Genomic DNA, 26792 nt, shown 5'->3' with positions numbered 1-26792 from the left:
AAAAAAAATTAAAAAAAAAATATTTTCTTAAATACCGTGATTAAGTAAATCTAACAGATGACCTGTGCAAACACACTGAAACATTATTGTAAAGGCAATCATAGAGCCGGACAGTGTGGTGCATGCCCTTAATCCCAGCACTCTGGAGGCAGAGGCAGGCAGGTCGCTGAGAGTTCAAGGCCACCGTGGTCTACAGACTGAGTTCCAAGACAGCCAGGGCTACACAGGAAACCAAAACACAAAATAACATGACATAAAACATACACCCTCCTACCCAATTCTAAATACTAACCATCCTATTAGTTACATTACATGTTGTGCAGTATATCTCTTGGCCTCTGTGTTTTACATGACTGTGCTGCCTAGTTTTTATGTCAACTTGATACAAGCTTGGGTGATCTGAGAGTCAGAAACCTCAATTGAGGAAATACCTCCATAAGGTGGGGCAGTTGCAGTTTTTTGTAGCCTTGGTCTTCCCAAGTGTGCTGCTGCTTAAGAGGGCTTAATGTAATACGGGGTGCGATGTGGTCCTGAAGAGAACTGTAGATGTGTAGGTGTTGACGGGAAGAGTTGAACAGAAAGTCCATCTGGATTGGAGGTGGCCCATTGTCTCATTTGGACTTCACAAAGGAAGTGACTCCCAACAGAGTTTGGAACGCTGGGTGGGAATTGCAGAACACCGAGTAACTTGGCCTGACCAAGGACTAGCATCAATGACATACATGAGGGAATCAGAACAGGGAGTACTTGTAGAATATAAAGACCCCAGAGATCTGTGGGTGAGAAGGCATGGGATAGAGAGGAAGCAGTGCTGATGGTAGACCACGAGACTTTTGTCTAGAGCATGGTTACACCTCCAGTGTGAAAGAAAGCAGGAGCCATCCACTAACATTCAAAATGCAGGAGGAAGAATTTGAGATAGCTGGTTTCTAGTATACTGAGTGGTTTGGAGGCATCCCCTGGACCCAGCTGTAGATGAAAGACTGATGTCATCATCCCAAAGGAGCATTGTGATTCTTTCCCAAGGCACCAGGATTCTCTGTTCACTCCAGATTCCTAGGACATTGTTGACATATACATACTGCCAACTACACTATGTCTTTAGCTGCTCTCTTTAGTGAGCCTTTCTAAATTTCCATCATTTCGTAGCCAGAGAGAGTGACACCATGCTTCTGTGGATCTCAATTTTACCTTTTCATTCCCCACCCTGTTTTGGATATCTACACCTGCGATTAACCAGCCCTTTGCTGATGAATCATCTGCTTCTCTGAAGAAAATTATAATCCACGTCTTATTAGAACCAAACCCTCCTTTTGTTTTTTTGCAATGTGATCTTGCTATGAGATCAGTGCATAAACAAGGTTGGCCCTGAACTTGTAGCAGTCCTCATGCTTCTGCCTCCTGAGTGGTGATGGGGTTACAGGGGTGCGTTGGCTCACATGGCTGTTGGGAAGTTTTATACTGTTGTTGAACTGCGAGGTTTTACCGGTTTGTTTTCACAACATATGCCTCCTCCTTTCTGCTGCTTGGCTTCTCTGTCTAGATCTACTCTCCTTGATCTCATCCACATTAAAAAAAAAAAGACTTATTTTTAATATTTATTTCTATTTATGTGCATCTGTGTCTTTATGTGTGTGTTGTAGCTACCCACTGTGAGTCCTGGGACATGCACTCAGATCCTCTCTAAAGAACACCCAAGGGCTCTTGACTGGTGATCCATCTCTCCGTTTCCAGCCCCTTGATTTTATTTTTAATTGCATATCTGTGTGTGTGTATGGTGTGTGTGTGTGTGTGTGTGTGTGTGTATGTTTCTCTGTGGTTATGTGAAAATTGAGTACTTGTACTTGAGAGGCCAGAAGAGGGTACTGGATTTCAGGGAGCTAGGTGTCTAGGATTTAGACGTGGGTACTGGGAACCAGACTTGGCTCCTCTGCTGTACCAGTTCAAACTCTTTACCCCCAAGCTTTCTCTCAAACCCGTCATCTTGGCTTTTTTCCATTGTAAGAGTGTAGTTGTCTAAAGTTCTCTTTACTTATCTCCAAACGTATGATGTAAACTAGATAGAGCTGGGGTGCACGAAACACTCGGCATCTGCTGATCCTATCTTGATCTCATTAATTAGCACAGTAATTAATACCAGTCATATTTATTAATGAATACTTGGGGCACTCTCGACAGCCCTGCTCCAATCTCCCTCACTCTCACAATCAATCACTAAATGACGCTGACTCCCTCTTCCGCTCTGCCTTTTTGCAATTGTCTCTGAAAAGTGTCCAATTGTTTGCATTGTATCATAATCAATCACTTATATGTATTTTCTTAGACAAGGAGTTGCTTGAACACAAGGATCAAGTCTTACTGTCCCGGAACAGGTCTCCTGTTTACTTGGATGCTCAGTAAATATTTGCTGATGAATAATCCTTTGCCTTCTGTCCACCGTAGAAATGGACTTACCTAAAAATTCTTTTGTCCTTATTTTTCCTGATACTTGATTCCCACTAACCGTTGAGCCTGTCTTCCAAGTCTGCATACAAACCCAACTTACATTATAACTGAATGTGGTTGCAGACTACCCTAGCCTGTCCCTCCCAGCTTCTTTGTGGAGTTGGAGAAAATTGAGAGTTGCCTTCCATTGGCACTATTCTGTGTCACTCAGCAGCCGCAGGAGGGCCGTCCTCTGCCTGCCCCACTAATTCCTGCTCTTCTCTAGCCTCAGCCTCCCCGCTCTCTGTGACTCTCCATTTGTTCTTTTTGCCTCTTTTAATGCTTCAGTCAGCAGAATGAGTTTTGGAGCTGTGAAGGTCTATGTTTCCCTAACAATGAACTGCCAGCACCCTTCTTTAACAGAACTGAGTTGCTAGAAGATACACTTTATGATTTCTTTGGTCTTGAGTCCCCAGAGCCAGCAACAGATCCTGGCCCCAAGATAATGCTCACACATGTATGCTCAGCAGCATGGATCCATCAAAAGGCTCCTTCTTCCAGGGACATCGTTCTTGAGAAGTTTACCCTTCTTCTCTTGGCCCTTGTGAAAAGTTTCTCGTCGTCGTTTCTGCAATGGCTAATGTTTGGAGGGTAAAGAGAACTGAAAATCCAGAAGACTGACACCTGGCTCTCGCTAGCATTCCAGAGGATCTAGAATTTGCAAGAAATCTCCAAGTGGTTTATTGCTAAGAACCCAGTAAACCAGAAAGGGCTGGGAAGGAACCTTTAGAAAGAAGTGGTCTCTTCCTGCTTTGAATTCTCCTGCTGTCCTAGAGCCTCACCTGCTTCCAAGTGCTAGCCCTCCATTTGAATATGTGTGCCTTTCTCTTCAGAGAGAGGAATTTTAGTGTTGTGTGAGAATGCTCTATCATGTACCTCATTATTTTAAGGCAGAATCTCACTACTTAGTCTGGCTACCCTGGAATTCACTATGTAAACTAGGCTAACTTTGAACTCCTAGCCTGTCCCTGCCTCTTGGCTGGTGCAAGCAGCTCTTCTTGGTCTCAGGGCTGCAATCCATTAGCTTAGCAAGCCTTACTTTCCAAGATCAGTAGATTAGAGGACAGTGCTCAGAGAGTTACTTTATTTACAAACACGGGGGTGGCTGCCGGCACCTGGGAGAAAGCCAAGCTCTGAAAGGTCCCACAAAGTGGGTTGCTGCCCTGGGAACTGTTACAGATGTGTCATAGCTGCTGGGTTTTGCTTTTTTGTGTGTGAGTTTACTTGCCCTAATTTTAACCAGGAGGGGAGAGAAGGTGCTGAGCGCGAGAATGGGTAGCGGCAGCTGTTTCTTTTGCATCGTTGAGTCTAGTTTCTTGAAATGTTCTGCTGAGACGTCTTGCATTTTTCCTTTGAGTTTCATATAACACACGAATTTACATTTTAGAATTTGGGTTGGGTTTTGTTTTGCTTTTGGTTTGTTTTTATGATGGCTGGGATAACCTGCAGTAGAGTCTTGAAACAACAACAACAAAGCAGGTTCACCAAAAGGGGCCATGTTTCTACAGGGTTCTACCTAAGCCGCAGGTATGTGAGTCTGGGTTGGGTGAGTGGCAGGGGAGGAAAGGGGTTACCCTGCTTAATGCCCACCTAGAAATATTTATTGCTTTACAGCTTTGCTGGGAAGGGATTTAACTAGATGAGCGCCATTTCTTGAGGGAGCTACAAACCACTTAGTAGAAGGATATGGACCTCCCTTTAGGACATTTGCTTTGTTCTCTGGGTGGATGTGTGATTGAGGAACAGTTCTCCTTCAGCAAGGCTCGGCTTTGACCTGTTGCTTTCAGAAAAGCTATACCACAACGCTGAGAGTGCCGAGGAGGGCACCTCTATCAAGAGGACAGCAGTTCTGGGGACACCGACTGCTTGTACTCAGCTCACACTGGAACTCTGTTCCCAGGAGAGGTGGAGTGTTGCTTCTCTGTGAGTGTGTGGTATAACTGGGTCTTTGAGCCTAAACAGAGACCATCTTTTTTTTTTTTTTTTTTTTTTTTGAGACAGGGTTTCTCTGTGTAGCCCTGGCTGTCCTGGAACTCACTCTGTAGACCAGGCTGACCTCGAACTTAGAAATCCGCCTGCCTCTGCCTCCCAAGTGCTGGGATTAAAGGCGTGCACCACCACACCTGGCATACTGAGACCATCTTAAACAATTAGAGATGATGACCAACCCCGCTAGTGAAGGAAAGAAGAAGTAGACAAAGGCAAGATTGCAGTCCTGGGTGGGCTCTTCCGCAGAAGGTAGAGGAACAAAAGAGAGGATGGAGATACTGAAAGTGAGACAATACACCCACCCGCTGTGTCTTTCCTTTCTTCCTTTGTCTCCCATGTACACCTGGTGATGAACCCAGGGAGGCTTGCAGAGATTGATCCACCTTTCCTTTTGTTTTAGTAAAGAATATGCATTGGGGGACAGGCAGGGCAACAAGGAGCTGAAGGCATCTTGCTTAGTATTTTGATGGGCATGAGATGGGGTGCTGGTTACATCCCTTGCAGTCAGGGAATCTCCCTCACTGCATTTCCAATGGGAAGATGATTGATATTGGTTTGATCAAATATTAGTTTTACAACATTAAGTCCATGCCCCGCCTGGGGGAGCCGTGCTTTGGAAAATGAGGTGTCTGTCAAATCTAGAGAAGGCTTGTACAATGTCTGGTCCCACCCCTACCCCACCCCTGTTTGCTTATGGAGGAGGTGTTTTTAACCAAGGAAAGTTACTCTTCAATTCTACAGGGTCGTTCACAGGCTTCCTAGCCTTCACAGGCAGTGCCAGCTTAGATAGGACTATGTTGCTGAATTTGGGCCACCAAAGCCCAAGGATCATGCCAGGCAAAGGTGCCCCCCTGCCCACTCCCCATCCCATTTCACCACGACTTGCCATGAAAGTTCCTGGGGTTATAGTTCCTGCCATCCATTCCATCATGTCCCCTCTGAAACTGCACACTTAAAAATACCTTTCCGAGAAACTTGTTTGGAATTTCATTTTGATGGGATTTGTGAATAAATCTCCATCTTAATGCTAAGCTTTAAACGGCTCTTCCAGGAGAACACTATCGGATTTTTATATTTTAAATTTTAAATCTCTTGACTCCAAAGCCATAAAACATTTTTGTATTTGTGGGTGTACCGTGTGCCAGAGCACTCATGTTAAAGACTGATTTTTTTTTTTTTTTAAATAATGGTGTGAAGAATTCTAGGATGCAGGGAGGGGGAGGGGCTGCGGCATCACCTAGCCCCTTCCCGTGTAGATTGCACTCTATGCGGATAGGTATTCTGTGGTAGTCTGTTCTCACTCTCCATGTGTTCCTCAGCTCTTGGTTAAGTAGTGGAATGATGGTGAGTGATGTATTTCCCCCTTAAAAACTACTCAGAGCTGACCAGATGATGGAGACAAACCTTCAGGTGGAAGCAAGTGGTGAGGGGAGGGGAAGGTCTGTACACAGCAGGTACCACCATTAGTGCTGGGTAATGCTCTTGGTATCCAAGATCTTAAGTGTGCCCACCGCACACCAGAGAACACTAGCCATGTGACTGACAGAGAGGGTGAGTTGATGAACTTGATCACAGACAGTTTCACACATGGTGTGAGCTGTGTACATATGTGAATGTGCACATGAAGGATGCTACTGGTCAGCATCTCTCATCTTCCTCAGTTGCTGACCACCTTGATTTTTCTTGAGACAGGATTTGGCTAGACTGACTGGTCAGTAGCTCCAGGTATCCTCCTGCCTCACTTCCCCAGCACCAGGATCATCAGCCTGTTATGCTGTAGGCAGGTGCTGGGATGGGAAACACGCTGCCAACTGAGCCAGCTCCTCAGCGCCAGTAGGGTTGTTTTTGTTCTATTTTGCCGATTATGTCTTAATAGAAGTGGCAGGGGAGACTGTGCAGTAAAGGGCTTCCAGGCAAGCATCACCCCTCCACCCGCCCCCACCCCCTACAGACACACACCCCTGTGCCCTCTGTGGTCCAGTTCACTTCACTGTCCCTGTCTTTCCACAGACTCCTCTTACTCGGAGCCCCCCGATGTTCAGCAGCAGCTGAATCACTACCAGTCAGCCGCCCTGGCAAGAAACAAGAGCCGCGTTAGCCCTGTGCCTCCTTCTGGGACTGCTGCTGGCACGGAACAGAAGGCAGAAGCTGTTCTTCACTGCGAATTCTGTGAATTCTCCTCTGGCTACATCCAGAGCATCAGGCGCCATTACCGGGACAAGCATGGTGGGAAGAAGCTTTTCAAATGCAAAGACTGCTCCTTTTACACCGGCTTTAAGTAAGTGGTGTGAGGAAGGCCTTTGTAAAACCTAAATGGCTGCCCCTGCTCCAGCCCTCACCACACTCCCTGCCTTCAGCTCCAGAAATTCTCTGCCAGTGTAGATAGAATAAGAAGGTTGGGTTCAGTCTTCACAGAATGAAGCTAGTTTCAGAAAAACTAGTTGGGGACTCTGGAAGGGGGGTAAAGAGTTACATAAGAACAAATTATGTTAAAAGTCAGAGCATGTGGTCTTCGAAACAGCGTGAGGTTGTAGCAAAGGAATGCCCTGATGGGGCGTGTTTTTATTTCAGATTACACACACACACACAAGAAGGGAATATTCTCTGAAATAAAAGCATGTTCCATTTGACAACATTTCTCTAACCAGTTCCTTTTCATTTTTCTTTTTTTTAAAAAAAAAGTCTCCACTGCTTGAAAAAAAAAAAAAAAAGGAAAAGATCTCGAGTTTAATCACGCGATCCTCCAACCTCAGCCTTAGGAGTAGCTGATGTTTCTAGACCATACTTGGCTTAATAGGCAATTTCTAGTTGTCAGGAATGAAGTATATAGGATATTTATTTCTTTTTACATAATCCTAGCCAAGTGGCAAAGGTTCTGAGTAGATGCCTCTGTATCTCCCCTCTCTGCTTCTTGATGGCCAAGGAGCATGCAGTCAGCAAACATGACTGACAGCAGCTTCAGTTTATGCTCGTCAAGCAGGAGAGCCACCTGTGAGAGGCATGCAGCAGGAGGCAACATATCAGTGACGGTCATGGTCTCTGTCTCTTCTCTCTTAGATCTGCTTTTACTATGCACGTGGAAGCTGGGCATTCGGCGGTCCCGGAGGAAGGCCCCAAAGATCTCCGCTGTCCTCTCTGCCTCTATCACACCAAATACAAACGCAACATGATCGACCACATAGTGCTGCACCGAGGTACTCTTCAGACTGACTCGCTTTTTTGGGGTCCTGGTGGAAGGGAGGGATGTAGTGCTGCTGGGAGTTGGTGCCTCAGCATTTTGAGGCTGTTCCCTGGGTCCCACAGCAGGATCGCTCTCTTCCTTGACCTCTGTTCCTGTAGGCAAAGGTCACAGTGACAGCCATTGATATCCCATGGATAAGACACCTTCCTGTCAGTAGAATTCCTCCCAGGAGGAGGCCAAGAGGGAGTGGAGGGTCAGGAATTTCCCATTTTGAATCCCTTGCCACCCTAGAGACGTATAGGGTGAGCCTGGGGCAGGGTGGCGGGAGAAACAAAGACAGAAATTGTGATTCCCAAAGCACAAAGTGGGATTTGCTTTGAAATGAACAAGGAGAAAGAGTTCTGACAGGCAGAAGTGGACTGCTGGACAGAATACCTGTAGATTAGGCTCTGGATTGTTCTGGTGTGAATCGTGCTCTGTAATACAAGAACAGGAACGTTCATGTGAGATAGTAGCTGGTGGGGTCCACTAGGGATACACAATGGTGAGTCCTAGAATGTGCACCCCCACTGATATGCAGGGATCCCCGTGAGAACACTTGGCTTGTTTCCATTTTTTGCTTGTTTGTTTCACTTTAGGTTTTTTTTTTGTTGTTGTTGTTGTTTTGGGTTTTTTTTTTTTTTTTTTTTTTTTTGAGTCGGGATCTCTCAAGCTCAAGTTGGCTTTAAACTCAAAATCCGCCTGCCTCAGTAATTTCTTGAAGTTGCTGGGATTATAGACAGTCCTGGATTGGCCTGCTTGAATTATTATTATTATTATTATTATTTGAGCTTGCTTTTGTCCAATTAAAACACCTTTGTATCGGAAGAAAGCATGTTGATAACCATTTTGTCCAAAAGACCCTCCTGCAGGTGGGTGGAGAAAGGTTCCTGGCATGCCCACAGCCAGTCTTGGTTGCAGTGCAGTCTGCTGTTCTTTGCATCTTCCCCTCCTTTTCTTCCCCTCACTCTTCCTTTCTTCCTCTTTTTTTCTCATCATCTAACCTTGGAAAGCTTGCCAGGATTTGCCACATATGTGCAAAACAGCATGTGTCATCTTCTGTCCTGCTGAGGTGTCCCTTAGATGCCAGTGTGTCATCTCCTGTCCTGCTGAGGTGTCCCTTAGACGCCAGTGTGGAGGCATTTATAGAGTAGCTTACACTTCCCCAGAACTACAATCTTTAGCCAGCATGCCTGTGATGTGCCTATGTCTGCCCAAATCTCACAGAAGACCCAACATTCGCGGTGCTCTGTTTCCTTCTCCCATGGCAATCTAATGAGATGAGAGATGATGGTAGCTGGCTAGGCCAACCACCTGTGAGCCAGGCAAAAGCGGCGCAGCAGTATGTAGGCAGGGGTTCTTGGCCCTCGGCTTCCTGCCTGGTGTTTTGCCTCTCTCACCTGGCTTCTGATCCCCTAGCCCATGTGTTGCCAAAGCTGTGCGCCCCATCCCAGCTTGGGTGGAGGCCATCAGTGGAGCCGGTGCCCAGAAAACATCAATGGCGAGTCATCTCTGGCTATGGCAAATCCACACTGGCTGCAGTCATTCCCCATATTGACGCCCGGTGGGATCAGAGCTTTGATGGCTGACAAGCTCAATGACTTTCCTTGTCTGGGCTGAGACTTGAGGAAGAGAGAGGTAGAGTAATTCTGCACAGAGGCCAGGAGCCCTTGACAAAGAGCTCCCTGCAGCTAGTTGCCTGCAGCCAGTCGCCTCACTCCTCACCCGCAGCACACAAGCAACAGCCCCATCACATGGCCTCCGGTTTTGTGACTAGGAAGCCCAAAGCTGAGAAAGACTATTGGGGGGGGGGGTTTGCTTGTCTGGTTCCTATCTGCTTTTTAAATTCAGCATATTTAATTTATTGGAGCTCTGCTTCATTTCACGAAGGATTTAATGTAGCTCAGCGTCATTCCTGCAGCACTGTTACATTAAAAACAAGTGAAGAATTGAAGGCAAAGGTGAAAGAAAGTTGAGGCCAGGCCAGTAGAAAGAGCAGCCAACAATTGGAATGATCTCAGCAACAGTGTGGAGATGCCTTGAATCCACAAGATCTCCATCTTTCATTAGCCATGCCCTCAGATTAGGCCTTGGAATCTTTGCCTTCCGTGAGAGAGAGAAGAAAACAGAACCAATTGGCTTTGGGGTATTTATTAAGCAAGTTTCCACAATTCAGACACTGAAGTCTAGAAGGAATCTCTACAGTGAACAGACAGGGATGCTACCGTGTATATTGACCCACCACAATACAGTGCACATTGACTGCATATGCCATAACATGCAGTGATGGAGACCAGAAGTGTTTCAGAGTTCCAAAGTGTTCAGATTTTGGAATATTGATGTAGACCTTCAAAAAGATATCCTGTATCCAATCACATTGATGCTGGTAAAGTTTTGGGTTTCCGGTTGTATAGATGAAGATGTGCTCAGTCTATTCCATGGGGTCATGGAGAGCTGTAGTAACTTAACCAGAGTCATCGGGTGATGATGAGTCAGCCCAGTATTTTGCTGTTTGGTCTGATCCCATCATGTGTCATTGGTCATATGGCAATCCTCTTCCATCTGTGGATATGTGAATATTGTACTCACCAAGGTAGAAATATGATCCAAATATGTGCCGTTAAAGATCAGTGGTGACACTACTAACTGTAGCTACCATCATTACTGTTTCCTGGCGCGAGTGCTTTACAATAAATGTACTGAATCCAGCATGGTAGATATGACTGTCATCCCGGATGACAAACAACAAAAACAGGTTCAGAAAAACTGAGTACTTCCCTACGGTCCAAAGACTCTTGGGTAACAGGCTAGGATTGGAACCCAGGTGTGTGTGACCCACAGCCCATGCTTTGAATCCCTGGCATCACTCTCTTACCCTGGGGAAGCTGCCGCCACCCTGCTCAGTGTTCCAGAGTCTGTGAAAGTTGGGTCTAAGGAGAGAACTTTTTGTAGGGCTGGAGGTCAAAGATGAGGACCCCAATCCACAGGTGCCAGAGGGCCCTAAGTATCTACTGTCTTCTGCCTCTGATGGCCATCTCCACTTCAAGGCAGAACAGAGAAAGCCTGGTTATCGATGTGGTCAAATGTCTGCCTTGCAGATCAGCACTGGGGCTGATCCCAGCATAATGAGATGAGGCTTCTGCACCTGTGCACTGCCTGCTTCGGATGAATAAACATCTTTGGTCTCCAGAGTCTACAGCATGAGATGTTTCTGAGGCCTCAGTTAATTAAAAACCTTGGGATGAAAGACAAGAAAAACAACCCTGAACTGGCCCTGGAACAGAGCTGCTACTGGCAAGGACAGTTGCCATCTCTTTGTTGGGACAGAGTGATGTGTTTTAGGAAGGAATGGGGGGGGAGAATCCATCCCATGGAAGTCTGGTGAGAATTAGTCAAGGGTGTGAACTCCCATGGCAATGGGAGCATACTATTGATTCCTGAGTTCTGCAAACACCCATCATTTGCTTGTAACTTGCTGCACTCTGTTATGACAGCATTATGTATGATGCGGTATAGGAAACCCATACTTGACCTCCTCAAGATGAACACATACACCGTATATCCAAGACAGTGAGTGATGGGTGTCTATGAGTCCTATTTATGTTCCTGGAAAGAAGTCATGGACAAAAAGGTGGCTCTCAAACTGAGCCCTGGCAGCATTTCAGCAGACAAGGAAGACTTAAGATGGGCTTTTTAGTCTCTTTCTAAGTTTACTGAAATCCACATCTACCAACTCATTGGCTTTAAATGATGTAAGCTACAGAGGCTAGAATTGTCAGCCTCTTTAGCTGATGCCTGTGTATCATCTAAAACTTCAAGAAAACCCATGCTTGATGGGGAGAGGGGAATAGAACTCAGTGGTAGATCACCTACCTACTTACCCTTTGATTTCTTGTCATATCCTAGACCCTGGGCAATCTTTGATATCCTTAACTTATAGTGGCAGCCATCCAACCTCTGCCTCCTTCTTGCGGGCTCGTTGTCAGTTATCTGTGTTCCTTTTTGGGATTTCTCTTACAAAAACATCAGGCATTGAATTTTAGGCCAGCTGTAATCTAACATGACCTTGCTCATTTTAATTACATCCCCCAAACTCTATCCCAATAGTCACATTCTGAAGTTCCAAGTGGACATAAATTGGGGGACACTATCAACCACTGCAGAGTGGGAGTAATCTCTTAGTAAACAACTGAGGCCACTGGAGGCAAGACCTATTTGTAGCATGGCGTCAGACTATTCCAGGTACCTGCAAAGAATGTGTTTTTAGAGACGATCCAGAAATTTGACCTTTCCTTAGTAAATACATAGAAAGCCAAGGGAAAAAAATTAAATCAGACTGCAGGTAAGGCACCTGCTAAATAAGAATTTAACCAAGGTTCAAGCATAGGATCATTAGATCTATCTCTTTCTTATTGGTTTAGATGTCAACATCTAGTAACATATAAGTCTAACTTGGACGTTTGTTTCCTGAACTCATTTGGTAGGACTTTGGGTAAGTTTTCATTTGAGCAAAGGATGTGCAGCATGCCTGCTGGTGTTTGAAGATATAGGGCATTTCAGCCATGAAGAGACAGAAAAGTTTGTTCTCTGAGGGAAGTTGAGCATTAATGGAAGCTTCTCGATTGTGACTGTGAGTATACAACCATTGGAAGCGTAGAGCTTACATACAGCTTGCCCAGCTGTGTCTTGTTCCTATGTAACACACCTGAAAATTTGGGTGCAGATTGAATCACAGGGCTGAAGCCTTTTTGATAAATATTTACCTTATGATGATGTAGCTGTGTAACCACTGTGGTTGTTCTCCAGTTGGCATGTTAGCTTCAAGGGTCTGTTTCCTGCTTTAGTAGGCAAATCCTGACTGAGGCTAAGTCTTGACGGAGGGCATCCTGAATGGAAGTCATTTTCCCTAATTTGTCTGGTTAGGGGCACTTTGATTTCAGGAGAGAAAATCAATAAGACTGACTATTATTTTGATTTAGTGAAATCCCATCAGTACCCTTACCTGTGAGAGAGGTACTGCCTGTTCTCAGCTCTCCCTAGAAACCTGCTAATGTCACAACTTCATAGCTCTTACCAGGAGATGGTTGCTTGTGCTTACTTATCTATTTGTAGTTTTATGTTAGGGGGGGGGTTGAAAGATAATAATGCCTTTTTCTTTTCCTTCTTACCCTCTTCCTATTCCTCCAATTTCTCCTTCTCTTCCTCAGCAGAGCATTTTGAGATAGGGTCTTATGTAACCCAACCTGACCTAAAACATACTACCTTGCCCAGGCTAGTCTCAAACTCTCCTGCCTCTGTTTCCCAAGTGCCCTCCACATTGGACTAATGTGGTTTCCTTAATGGTTTTCTCCAGTCTTTAACCTTTATCACTCAGTTATCCAACAGCAAGTAGTGAATGGGTCTTTGAGCTCAGCCTTCTGGGTTGATGCCTTGCAAGCAAAGATTGTTGGGGTCAAGGAATCCCAATTCTTCTGCCTGCCTCATTTAAGACTTGGTATTCTTGGAAGGAAACTCTAGTATGTTGCAGTTTCCTTTCCAGAGGAGTTCTTACCTGGTGACTCGGGGCTCCACAGTCATGTGGCTTCTTGCTAAGAAATGACCCTTAGTAGTTGGCACTGCTGCAGCCTTTTCTAATGGGTTCCATGCTAACACAGCAGCATACCCAGCACTGCTTTCAGTACACCTTAGGGCACGGGTGCTTCAGTGATGACTCTGGAGTCCTGCCTCTCCAGTGTCATGTTCCCCTGTAGCAGTGAGTACCAGTTGAGTAGGAGGAGATGAAACTGATAAACCATCTTGGTTGTGAACTGGTGATACCTTTTTTTTTTAACCTTCCCTGCGTGCTGAGTCACAAACACTTCTTACCCAGGGTAATTTTGAGAGGTGTGAAATCAGGAAAGACCCATGCTACTAGGGTGCTCATAGAAATATGAATGTCTATAGCCAAGGCAGGATTCAGTTCATGCCTGGAGCATTCCAGTCTAACTTGGTAGGTAATGATGGTATACATTTAAATAAGGAAGAGATTTGGTCTACCTTAGCTCATATATTAGGCTGGAAATGGGAAATCTTGAATTTTTTTTTAATTTTTAAAATTACATTTATTTATTGTGTGTGTAAGATTGTACAGACATCTTCAAATGATAATAATAATCACTGATGTCTCAATATACAGAACTATAACAGCTAATAGACCTCACCTCATAGCAAGCTTTTAATCAATTGTAAAGTCATGTATTAGCTATTATTGCTATTAGCATTTGAACTTAAGGCCATGACTTTGAGGCCTTAGATCTTTGGGTAAAATTCTTAATGATGCATCATGAAATTAGAAACTGCAAAGAAAGCTAACCAGTGTGGTAGAGGAATGGAAGTGGTGAATGCATAAAAAGGGGGGTTGGGGAGAACCATTTATTGACTTCGGGCAACAGACTGTTGAGCGGCTGAATAGCTGTCCTCGTGGCATTTGAGGCATTGTTGCTTGGAAAAGTGTGCCCAGCTGTTCTTCATCTCCGCTGAGGTTGACAGATCTAGGGCAGATGGGCCAGGCCAGAGCCAGAGAATAAAAGAGAAGCAGTAAAGATGACAAAATAAATCAGGGACAAGTGAGGAGGAGAGCGGAGGGCCATAGCCTCATGGAAGTGCCAAAAGTGATCATGGCAGCCCTTTCCATGAAGGACAACCTCAGTGTACAGTGTCCCTGGGACTACGGCTACCACTCCATGCCGGGCAGCAGATTAGGCTCTTAGGTTTACCTAGTCTGAACCACTGTAGTTCATGCCTACCATTGCTGAACGTGATTGTTCTCAACCGGTTCTTCCAGCCTCCCAAGAGTGCACTATCCTGCAGACATTCTGGGTTGTGATAGGAATGAGTGCTAGAAGAATCTGGTGAGTGAAGACCAAAGAAGTTGTTAAGCATGCTACAGTTCACAGGACAGTGCCTGCAACAAAGAACTGTCTAGCCTCCAGATGTCAGTCATGCTACTGTTTTGAGAAATCCAGGAGTAGAGAGTAGTAGAATGTTCTAGAATGGACTCCTTCAGGCTAACTAATTTATGCCAAGGCACTTCCCCCTCCGTTTACACCAAACCATGGAACTGAATGGCTTAGAAGACTGTTAAACATTTGCTATTCTAAGAAAATGTGCAGATTACTTCATAATCATGTGTTTCTTAGCTGTCTGCTGTACTTTGGTTTTAAAAATATTTATATTTCTAAATAAGCAACTGGCTCTTTGTATAGGGAAAATAACATATGCATTAGATCTCTGGGGAGTATGTTACAGACACCACCCTTAACGCTTTCTGTGCCCAGCATCTTGCTGGCCGATGAGGCGCTACATTCAGGGCTCCAAGGCGGTGAATGCCCTGCAGTTAGAATGTTGTGGTTCAGATGAAGACATGATGTTGGGTGGGGGGAGTTCCCTTGGGTCCGAGTGCAGCCAATAACAAAGGGAAGGCTGGAAGAGGCAGCAGCATCCGCATGCAAAAGACTAACGTTGCTACTCAGTGTCTCTGGGAACAAAATCATGCTTTCCTGACTTAATAATACATTGCTGTCTCTAAATAATATAAGTATATGTTTTGTGTGTCCATTTGTAAACTTTCCGGGTCTTCTGAAATCCAGACTCAGCATGAAAACACACGCTATTTTTGATTCTTGCATATATAGCACAGATTTTAATTTTATCCCAGTTATGGATATCTGGCACGTGCACCAGTACTCTGGGCAGACTGGTGTGAAATTCAATTTGAGCAGTTAAACACAAGGGCGAGAGAGTGCAAACTACACAAGCGCATGCATTTCCAGCCCTACAGCATTTGGTGTGGGAGCGGGGAAGGCACCCACGTCCTCTCTTTCCAGCTAGGAATTTTCTTCCTCTTGTGGCAATCAGATTACAGATTTCTCTAGAAAGACACAAATCTTCAAAGGTTCCAATCTTCATTCCTCCTCAATGTTACCCACAGCACCTTTCACTTGTAAGTTAAGTATACTGGTTAATTGAGTTCTAAAGAGATGCCCTGCTTTCAGGACTGGGGAATAACATCATGAAAAACGTCTTCAAGTGGGGAACAGGAACGGAAGTAGCAACGAGCTCAGCCTGCGTTCACATCTCGGCTCTGTCAGTTGCACTGTCTAAAACTCCAGAACATTTTCAAAAGTTGTTCCTCACTAGAGATTTAGCTCAGTGACAGTGCGCTTGCTGATCATTTGTGGGACCCTGGCTTTGATCCCTAGTCTAGGAGTAGGATGTTGTTCCTCATTTTTATTTATTCTGAAAATGGAAGTAAACTCTAGCCTTGGTATCATTGGAGAGTGAAACGCAGTGGTAGTCCACAGGTACCAGGTTAATATTTCCTTCCCTGAGAGGCACCTGGCATCCAGCCGTCAGAGCACTTGCTGAAGGACATTAAAATGATCTCGTCAGTGGTTATTAATGTTGGTAAAGATGGCAGCCACTTCCGTGCTTAACCAACCTTCATTCAGAAACTACCTAACGCCTTTCCACCTGCCCCAATCTAATCACTCACCACGCCTGGTATTGAGTGCACAAAAGCTTTTGGTCTTCCACATACCCAGTTGTGCTGGTGGGTTGTGTGTCATTTGGGAACATCAGGGAGGGATAGTGTGTATGTGTGTGTTGTTCACAGACTGAGACCCACAGGAAGTATCAGAATTGAATGGGTCCATTTCCTCTTACGTTCCAAAGAGAGAACATCTGTTTTCCATCAGTAAAAATGCCCATCTCTCCATTCGATTTGTTTCCACAGAAGAGCGAGTTGTCCCCATTGAAGTGTGCCGTTCCAAACTGTCAAAATACTTGCAGGGAGTAGTTTTCCGCTGTGATAAGTGTACCTTCACCTGCTCCAGTGACGAGAGTCTCCAGCAACACATAGAAAAGCACAATGAACTGAAACCGTACAAATGCCAGCTCTGCTACTATGAGACCAAGCACACGGAGGAACTGGACACTCACCTTCGGGATGAGCACAAGGTACTTGCCCAGGACTTCCTGCACCACCCTCCCCCGACCCCCCCACCTCAGCACTCCTGTCGGGGAAACAGGTTAGTGTGGCCACCTCTACTGTGTGTAAGCCAGAGAGACGAGTTAAAGTGGTAACTATACTAAAACTTCATTTTCTTAGAATAAAAGAAATGTAAGATCACTTTAGAACGTGGGAAAAATAGATATGATAAACAATTCACTCATACCCCCACTGTCCAAAACCTTGGGGGAATCTTTTCTATACTTGTTTCACTTGTTTTACATAATTTTGTTTATATTGTATATAAAACAGCATATCTTGCTTTTTTTTTAACCCTGTCTAAAATTTTGTTTAAAATCTTAAATGTGCTTAATTATTATAGTGTTGGCAGACTTCCTGTAAAGAGCAGTCAGTAGATCTTTTGTTTTTTTTGGGCCATATGTAATTTCAGTGGCAGATGCTTAAACCCACCATTAGTATATAGCAAGAAAGCAGGCACAGACACAGTGGTGTTTGAATAAAACTTTATCCAATAAAACATAACAGTCTCTGGGCACTTAGTTGGCAATGCCTTGACTCTCGGTCATGTAAGTTGTTTCTAAGGTTTTGCTAATTACAACTTTGAAAGGCATTACTATACATATGTGATCAATTTAAGAAATTGATATATTTTTTTAATAGTATAGGAAGGAGATTTGGGGGGGAGGGGTCGGAATTCTCTTCTGTAGTTTTGCTGAGAACTAGAGCCATACATGGCTATGTTACTCAGTATAGGGATTATTTTGCTTACTGTAGTTACAGGTTTTGCATAGAAAGAGTTATGATTAGTATTTGTTTCTGAAAATAGCCTACTGCAATCCTTGCTAATTAACCAAATCCAAAACATCTATTAAGCATTTACTCCAGACATAATGAAAAGCATTTTTTATCCCATTTCCATTTTTCTCACTCTGAATCCTTTTCAGCAGAAACATGGCCACTCGTTCTTAGCCTTCTGAACCCACGTTATAAATATTTTAGTCTGAATCATCTCTGGTAAGGGCTACCAGAGCTTTCTTTGCTCTGGGTCCACAATTTAACAGCTTGCTTGCAACTTCTCTGGCTGCCCGTGACAGCCCCTGAAGTAAAAGAAAAGAAAAATCTAGATTGCTGCACTCAGAAATCTTCGTATCCTTTCTTCCTGGGAGTTTTTTCATCCTAACTCAGGGGGAAATGTATCCCAGACCAAGCTCCTTGTATTCATTCATTCATGTGCACCTTATTTATGCACAGTCATCCTTCTATTATGGCGTGCAAGCCTTCGGGCTTCTATTTGGGAACAAAACAAATCAGGAAGAGAAATTCTTCCTTCATTGGTGCAGTGGATTCTAAACTACTAGAAAATCCAGGGACAGATAGAAACCAAACCAAATACCAGGCATCCTGAGCAGTCAGATGAAAGCTGGGGCTCAGGACCTTGGGCTGGGAAGTGTGCTCTCCAGAAAGAGGGAACGGAATTCAGGAGTTTTCGAACAAAGAAACTCGAGTAATTGCTATTGCTCCATTGCTTATTGTGTGTGCCTTAGGAAGCTGCTCATATATGAAGGCCTGTTTTCTGGCTTATCAGTAGGGATTGTTATTCTAAGGACAGAAAGCCTTTTAAGAGTAGATGGAGCCCATGTTCCTCCTGCATGTTGGCACTCAGTCTATGTCCCATAGACTGTGTGTGAATAGAATTGTGCTCCAGTATAGCAAGAACTGTATTTATCATAAAGGCAACCATGCTCTCAAAGGCCTGAAATATGAAACCAGTAATGATAGCTTGTATTTTACATAAGTTTTGTGATGGTTTTACCGTGTCATGCTATGGTTTTCAATTTTGCCCTTTCTTATGGTTGATGAGTGTGTTGAGTCCAAAGAGTGCCTGCCCACCTTCAGCTGAGGACTCGCCACTTTGAGCATGCCCCCGTGGATTCTATTTGGTCAGGATTGTTATTAAGTTTATGAGATTCATGCTTATTAGATAGCAGCACATTTCTTTTCTATTCTCTTTTTCCCCCCTCCTAAATGATGATCACATAATACAATTCAGTGCGGTTGAAACTGGTTTTCAGCAGATGAGCACTGGCAGTGTGCACTAGCAAAGTGTGGTTGTTCATCAGCGAATGGTATACAAATGTCAGACTTCATAGAAAGGCTACGGGGGCTGTCGGTGTGTTCTAGACTGACTGCTGATTCAAATGAAAACCTTAATGACTCTAAGGCAAAAACCAGGAGTTAAAGGCCTAAGAAAATTTACTCCCAGATCGTAATAGCTACAAAATCCTGATGATGGTATAAAAAAGCTACTAGAACACTCAGGAAATGATGGTGGTTACAGGATATGAGACAGGTACAAAAATAAATTGCTAAATGCTGAAAACAAAGATTGATTACGTGTATTAACATCAAAAGGAATAAAATAGTTTGGTATGAAATTAACCTAAGAGTTGTAAGATCTAGTCACTGAGAGCTACATAGTCCTACTGAGAGAAACAAAGACCTATATTGTTGCCCTATGTACCACATTCATGAAATAGGTAACTAATTCAGTATTGATCATTTTTTTTCTAATCAGATCTATAGATCTCATATAATCTTCATCTAAACTTTGGGAAGTATTTTTTATAGATGATGATAAACTAAATCTAAAACTTATGTGGCAATGCAAATGATGTGGATTTGTCTAAACAATAAAGAGAAGCAAAGTTGAGAGACTCAACTCATCTTGCTTTCAGGGCTTAAAGTAAAGCTGCAGTAGTTAAGAGAGTGTGGCATTGCTCAGTTTAAAGGAGCAGAAGAACAAGTCAAGAGTAGATGGTCTTGTGAGTGTGGTCAGTTGATCTCTTTCAAGCATGTCAACACAATAGAGAGAGGGTGTTCTTCCAAAGGGATCTCTGAAACAATTAGATTTGCACATATACGTTTTGGCCCTTGGTCCCTAATCAACTCTACATTAAAAGCAGTTAAAAAAAAATGGTCATAAGTATTTGGGCTAACCTATGAACATTTTAGTGAAACATGACTTTTGCTAGAAATAAGAAATAAAATGTTGGGTGTCGAAATAATGCTTAGATAAGAAACAAAAGCTGTGAGCATTGAGACAAAAGATAAGTTGAATGTCATCAAAACTAAGTGTCCTGTGATGTATATGCTTGGCACTATTAGAAGGTGTGGCCCTCTTGGACTAGGTGTGGCCTTATTGGACTAGGTGTGGCCTTGTTGGACTAGGTGTGTCTCTGTTGGTGTGGGCTTTAAGACCCTCATCCTAGTGCCTGGAAGCCAGTATTCTGCTAGCAGCCTTCAGAAAAAGATGTAGAACACACAGCTCCTCCTGCACCATGCCTGCCTGGATGCTGCCATGTCCTCACCTTGATGATCATGGACTGAACCTTCGAACCTGTACGCCAGCCCCAATTAAATGTCTTTATAAAAGTTGCCTTGGTCATGGTGTCTGTTCGCAGCAGTAAAACCCTAACTGAGACACATTTAGAAGATCCCATTAAGAAAGCAAAAGGCCAACAAACAGCCTGAAACAAATATTTGTCAAGTTTTTATGTACCAGGCCATGGAACCAGCAGATACACAGAACTCTTTTAACTTGACTTAGAATGAAAGCATAGACAAGTGGTAAAGATGTCCATTCAAAGATGCTTGACAAGATTTACCACTAGCAATGTAGAGACTAAAAGGAACATTAAGTTTTCATTATCTACCAAGGTGGTTGATTCCAGGCTGTCAATACCAAGGTGATATTGAGGATGTGGAGAAAGTTGAAGTTATCCTGGGAGTTCTGGTGGAAGCAAAAAGGGACGCAGCCTCTTTGGAGCAGTTTGGCAGGCTGTTTAAATCTTAAGTACTGCATTACTGTAAGACCCAGCAATTCTGCTCTGGCTATCTTAGTCAAGGTTTTATTGCTGTAAAGAGACACCATGACTGCAGCAACTCTTATAAAGAAGGCATTTAGTTGGAATTTGCTTACATTAAGAGGTTTAATCCATTACTGTCATTGTGGGAAGCATGGCAGGCAGCCCACAAACAGACATGGTGCTAGAGAATTTGCTAATAGTTTTACATCTGGAGTATTAGGCAACAGGAATTGAGACTCTGGGTCTAGCTTGGGCCCTTGAAACCTCAAAGCCCATCCCCAGTGACATATTTCCTCCAACAAGGGCATACCTATTTCAACAAGGCTACACCTCTTAATGCCTGTCAAGTAGGACCACTCCCTGATGACCAAGCATTTAAATCTGTGAACCTGTGCTGACCCTTCTTACTGAAACCACCACACTGGCTTAAAATAGAACTGAAATACAGACTTTGTATCCAGTGGAAAACTGCTTGTGAGTAAGGAATAATTACTGATGTTTAGTAGCATGGATGGGTCTCAGATCATATTAAATGGACAGAAATCAGACTTCGGCTTTATGTGAGCTTCTAGAAACTGCAGCACTGTAGCAACAAGGAGTAGCTCAGAAGTTGCCTAGGGCTGAGTCTTGGGAATAAGGTTCAATTATAAGAATTTGAGGGATCGCCTCAAAGGTGAAGATATTCTAAACTGACCTGGGTGAAGGTCTAAATCAGTCACTTTACTTAGAAAGAAAGAAAGAAAAAGAAAGAAAGAAAGAAAGAAAGAAAGAAAGAAAGAAAGAAAGAAAGAAAGAAAGAGTTGAATTGTTCACTTAAAATAGATAAATTAGATAGCCATTGAATTATACTTCAGTCCCCAAACTCTGGCACACAGCAAGTCCTTAGTAGGTGCTAAGTTTCAGAAGTACTTTCTGCCAAATTAATCATTGAACCAATAGAGCCAGACTAATGCATAAGTTGTCAAAAAAAAAAAATTGAGATGGAGATTGCTGCTTTGTTTTCAATAAGATAATGTTGAGTATATTGCCTTTTATATCCTGGCACAAATCACTTTAGGTGATTTTGTATGGTGGAGAGAATCTAAAAGAATCTATAAGACTGTGTAGAATGTGTTTTTCCATCAAAGGATTTTATTAAACAGATCTGAGCATACCAACCCTGGACATCTGAGTTTTCATTGCCAAGGCTGTAAACCTGAGGCACATCTCTAAAGATACTGATATCACGTGCTGTGGACAGAAAGCTGGTAATAGCAGAAAGGGTCCTTGAAGTCAAATACATCGTTGCATTTAAGAACCAAAATGTCAAGTGTACTTGCTGTAGGCTGCCATGTTTACCCTCAGAAGTCAGAGTGCAGAGGAGAAAGGGTGGCGATCAGAACCCTCATTTTAGAGGTGACAAACAGAATCCTGTACTTCTAGACCTTTCTCTGTGCCAGCGAGCAAGGAATCCCATGTAATCTCCCGGGATCTAAAGTAAACCGTGTAGGCTGTTTCATTTTTCTCATCCTTGGACTCACTGTCTTTTTCTGATCTCACTCTATCCTCTAGAAGGCTGCACTTTCCTCTCTGTCACTCCCTCCTCCTTCTCCCCTCCCCCTGCACTTACACAATAAAATGTTAGCTAGTGATGCCACTTCTCCACAGTTCCCATGAAAGATGCAGGCTTAACACTTCTAGGAGCCTTAAAGTCTTGCTAAAAAAAAACCCAGCTTATATGTCTTACATTTAACATAAAAACAAAAACCATTTTTATTTTGAAGAAAATTTTAAGTATATTTTAGTACCTTGTTAATGCCGTTTTATGGGTCTGAAGTCTCTTTGCTACTTAAATGAACATAAAAATATATTATCTCTAGCTTGGTTTTCTCCTAAACTTCTCATGTTCAGTATATTAGATTTAGGATAGTCTATTCAGTCAGTATACATTTGCTAATTGAATTTACTTTGAAATGTTTTTAATTTTTTATACAAATGGAGTCTCAGGCAACTGAACTCTAAGAAATGTGTATCTTTGTGTGTGTGTATATATATATATGTATATATGTATATGTGTGTGTGTGTGCGTGCCAATTTCCAGGAAACAAATGAACCTTCAATCCAGAAACAAGCAACAAGGTCTAACAAGCTCTCGCCTCTTAAACCAGTTTTCTAAATCCATAAAATACGCCGTAGTGAAAATTTCAGAAAATGAAATTTGTACTGTAGATCTTCCTTCTCTCCAAACCACCAGACAAACCTTTAGCCACATTTCTTTTATTGTGTTCATTTTCTGAACTAAGTCCCAGTGAGCAGTCCCAGGGCTTCTGAGGACTTGTGCGGGGCTCCAGGCCTCTCTGGAGGCTTGTTTCCTTTCAGTACTGATCTCCCTCCTGTTGGCTTTGTCTGTTGATATGTCAGCTGGACATCTGTCTCTTTCATGAGGTTGAGAAGACAGATAAACTGGAATCAGACAAGTAAGACATGTGACTGTTTTCCAGAGGCGTGTACTTCCACGAGCCCTGGGCAATATTTATCAAGTCAACATTAGACAAAGACATTATTTGCCCATAACCTTTGAAAGTATTCACTGTCTTCCCTGGTCAAACCTGGTGCTCTCACTCCTAACCTACGCTTCTTCAGACATTTCTCTATTTTCTTCTACAATCTTAACAGTGTCAGCTGCAGGAACGCAATGAAATGAATCGTTGAGTGAAACGAAATCACTTTTCAAAGATGAAATTTGAGGAAGCCTGTTGGTTGAACTTATCAAACCTTGGCGGCCTTGCCAGTGTTTGTCCTCTGGATCCAGACAATTGGCAACAGCTCTCCTGACCAGATCAGACTCTCTTGACGCTGTGCTTCTCCTGGCTTTCCTCACAGCTTGTGGCTAGAATTATACCAGGGTCTCCAAATAAGTAACTTCTTCTGGACTTTGGCCAAGTTAAGTTGGTCAGAAGCTGAATTCAGTTTCAAGAAATTGGATCTGGACTTTGTCTTCTGTGTTCCTTACCCCTCTAGCTGCTTCAGGATTATCTCTTTGTACTGTTAAAAGTCTTTTATTTTGAAGAAAACTTGTCAAGGGATACCACCTACCCATCAAGTTTCCACCACAATGGTGGTATCAATACCTACTGGGTGTTTGTTTGCTTGTTTGTTTGTTTGTTTGTTTGTTTTCACCTGGGTTATCCACCTTAGTGGGCATTTTTCTGCATCCTGAGAGTGCCTTTGCATTCTTACAGATAGTTTGTTATAGCAGAAAAGGCCTGAGCTATCCTCCTGAAGATAGGAGAGTCCCATCATGACTTTAGCCCTCATTTCCTGTTGTGTTCTCATCTTCTGATGTGGAAGATAACTGTAGCATACTGTACACAGCAGTCTAAGGAAAATGGGGTGCATCTAAAAACCACTGGATAGATATATTTATAGTATGAAACAGATATTCACTAAGTATTTTGTTTAATCTTTTAACTGGAGAGTATCCAATTTTATTCTCACCTCAGCAACTGAATTTTTGGGATGTGAATGTCATGAATTCTTTCTATGTTGTGATCTTGGGTGGGTTTTTGCTTTTTGGTTTTTGTATTCCCCTTTTTGGATTTTTTGAGACTGGTTTTTTTTCTGAGTAACAGCTCGGGCTGTCTTGAAAATCATTCTGTACACCAGGCTGGCCTGGAACTCACAGAGATCCACCCAGCTCTGCCTCCTGATTGCTGGGATGTGTGGCTCGTGTGGGTTATCATGTCACCAATAGATTTAAATAATACCACATGTAAACTACGTGTGTGGACAACTGCATGTAGAATAGTATTAAACCAGGAAAAGGAAAGGAATCCTGCCCTTCAGGACTTTAATGTCCTCTCTTTAAGATTTTCCTCTAACTCTTAGCAAGAGTGCTGCTAGCTGAGAATGCAACCTACTTTTAAAATTATTATCTTATTATTTGTTATGTATATGGGTGCTTTGGCTGCATGTGTCTATGCACCACATGCATACCTGTTGCCCACAAAAGTCAGAAGAGACTGAAAGTAGAGTTACAGATGCTTGGGAGCTGTCATGTGGGTGCTGGGCATTGAACCTTGGTCCTTTGGAAGAGCAGCCAGTGCTTTTAACTGCCCCTTCACCAGCCCCTTCAACATAGTTTCTCATCTGCCTCCTTGACGATTCTCCTGTGGGCAATCCTTCAGGTAATATTTTGTTTTTCACACTGACTCCCTTCCTACATATCCATCTGACTTTCAAAGACAGTCAAGGATCTGCTTATGACATGGACTAGCAAAAAGTGGCCAGTGGGCCAATTCCAGTGGACCATGAGTTTACAGGGCCAACCATCCAAGAAAGGGAAGTTTTTAAAGAGTTGAAAAACTCAAAAGCCTACAGATTGCAAAGTTCGCTGGCCGTACACGAGTGTTTATATGTGTATATTTGTATGCATCTCTACATATTGTTCCTGATGGGTTTTGAGCAATTAAGTTTTTGTGGTCCAGCAAACTTCCAATAGTCACTTCTATGGCCCTTTACAAAACAGATTTCTCAGCCTGTGTGTAAGTCATTCTCACCTCCTCAGTGCCGGTTAACGACCACACTGCAGGTCATGGCTCCGTGTTCTCTGCTGTTACTTTTTCTAGAAAGGCAAGTTTACTCTGGCTGTTCTTCCTCATAGTGATAATAAACTGTGGGGAATACGAGAGTCTTAGTTGGGTGTCTCATGTGAAGATAAGTATGTACAGCCAATAGGAGGCTGAACTCTGTCCCCTGAAAACCTGGAAGCATAGGTTGGACTTGCTGTGTCACAGTCTTTCCTACTTGATGTCTGTGACATCACCTGACGATGAATGTGGCAAGTTCCATTCTGTCTCCAGCAAGCATGTCTATATCAATCTGTTCTGTACCTATCTGGGTGCAGCACGAAAATGCGTGTTCAGTTTGGTAATCTTTTTGTTGTTGTTGTTGTTGTTTTGGTTTTTTTTGTTTGTTTGTTTTTCGAGACAGGGTTTCTCTGTGTAGTCCTGGCTGTCCTGGAATTTACTCTGTAGACCAGGCTGGCCTCGAACTCAGAAATCCGCCTGCCTCTGCCTCCCGAGTGCTGGGATTAAAGGCGTGCGCCACCATGCTTGGCTTTCAATTTGGTAATCTTAATCGATTGCATAATTCTTTTTTTTTCTAAATATTTTATTTATTATTTATTTTATATGTAAGTACACTGTAGCTGTCTTCAGACACACCAGGAGAGGGAGTCAGATGTCATTAAGGATGGTTGTAAGCCACCATGTGGTTGCTGGGATTTGAACTCAGGACCTTCGGAAGAGCAGTCAGTGCTCTTAACCGCTGAGCCATCTCGCCAGCCCCAATTGCATAATTCTTAAAGCAAGCTGGCATGGCAGGGGTGGGGTATAGTCAAAGAACAGATCTAAATCTCTTTCATCTCCCCTCCCCCATCTCCTGAATGGTTTAAAACCAACAAATAGGAAAGGTTGTGAAAATTGCCATTAGCTGGGAAAGGGGATTCCTGGGGTCATCACATCAGAGCTCAGGGGTCAGTGTTTGCTCATCAGCCTGTGGACACCATTTCTCATGTCCCTCTTCACCGCTGCTTTCACCCCACACTAGGTTAGTGACTTTCGATGGGGATGTTGGGTTGGGGTCATTCATGTGTGACTTTCACAGAACATGTGGGTCAGCATATAGTGTTATAATCTGAACAACGTGGCCTTCAGACACGTGGGGCTTCTTTCATCTGTGAAACTCTGGGAAGGGTTCTAGATGAACCGCTCCTAGACCCGCTCTTTCTCCCTTGGTTGTCACCTTTTATGGGAACAGGATGATGGGATATCACTTCTGGTCCTGGGAGGTGGAGGAGGTGAATGGCCTTCAATTGATCTTGTGGACCATCAAGATATTAGCCACTTAGCCATCAGTCACCTGGTCTAGGGAAGACCTTTGGTCTCCTCCAAAGCTAACTGAGAGGTACATTGGAACCTTAATCAAGTCTATACCCTTTGGCTCAGCCTCTTTAACTTTACATCTGGAAATTTCAGTTATGAAATGAAACCTTAACACGAAAGAAAGCGAGAGCCAGGAATAACATAACCCCAGATAAATACATAGAGGACTAGGAGATCATATCCTCTTATGAAATATGATAAGGTGATTCAAGATGACATTCACTCACGGAACACTGTGCGTGTTACACAGGGCGGAAGACATTGGAGATTCTTGTCAAAATGAAGCTAGATGGTAGCCA

At 43.4% G+C, this 26792-nt stretch overlaps 1 protein-coding gene across 8 annotated transcripts in view; it reads left to right on the top strand.

Annotated features, from left to right (window-relative positions):
• The window catches only part of Znf462 (zinc finger protein 462), a 138719-nt gene that overhangs the window by 98548 nt on the left and 13379 nt on the right, over nucleotides 1-26792 (top strand). For all 8 annotated transcript variants that reach the window (XR_015047380.1, XM_085839283.1, XM_029476288.2 and 5 more), the window contains 3 exons: nucleotides 6484-6751; nucleotides 7531-7667; nucleotides 16467-16690. Coding sequence is in view for 7 of the 8 variants with exons in the window: in XM_085839283.1 (XP_085695409.1) it covers nucleotides 6484-6751; nucleotides 7531-7667; nucleotides 16467-16690 (629 nt within the window). In the remaining variant the exon portion in view is untranslated. The remainder of the gene's footprint in view (nucleotides 1-6483; nucleotides 6752-7530; nucleotides 7668-16466; nucleotides 16691-26792) is intronic.

The sequence above is a fragment of the Mus caroli genome, unplaced genomic scaffold (assembly GCF_978045245.1).
Source record: "Mus caroli unplaced genomic scaffold, Mus_caroli_1 scaffold_6, whole genome shotgun sequence".
Taxonomy (NCBI): Eukaryota; Metazoa; Chordata; class Mammalia; order Rodentia; family Muridae; genus Mus; species Mus caroli.
This window is presented reverse-complemented; position numbering and strand designations above follow the sequence as displayed.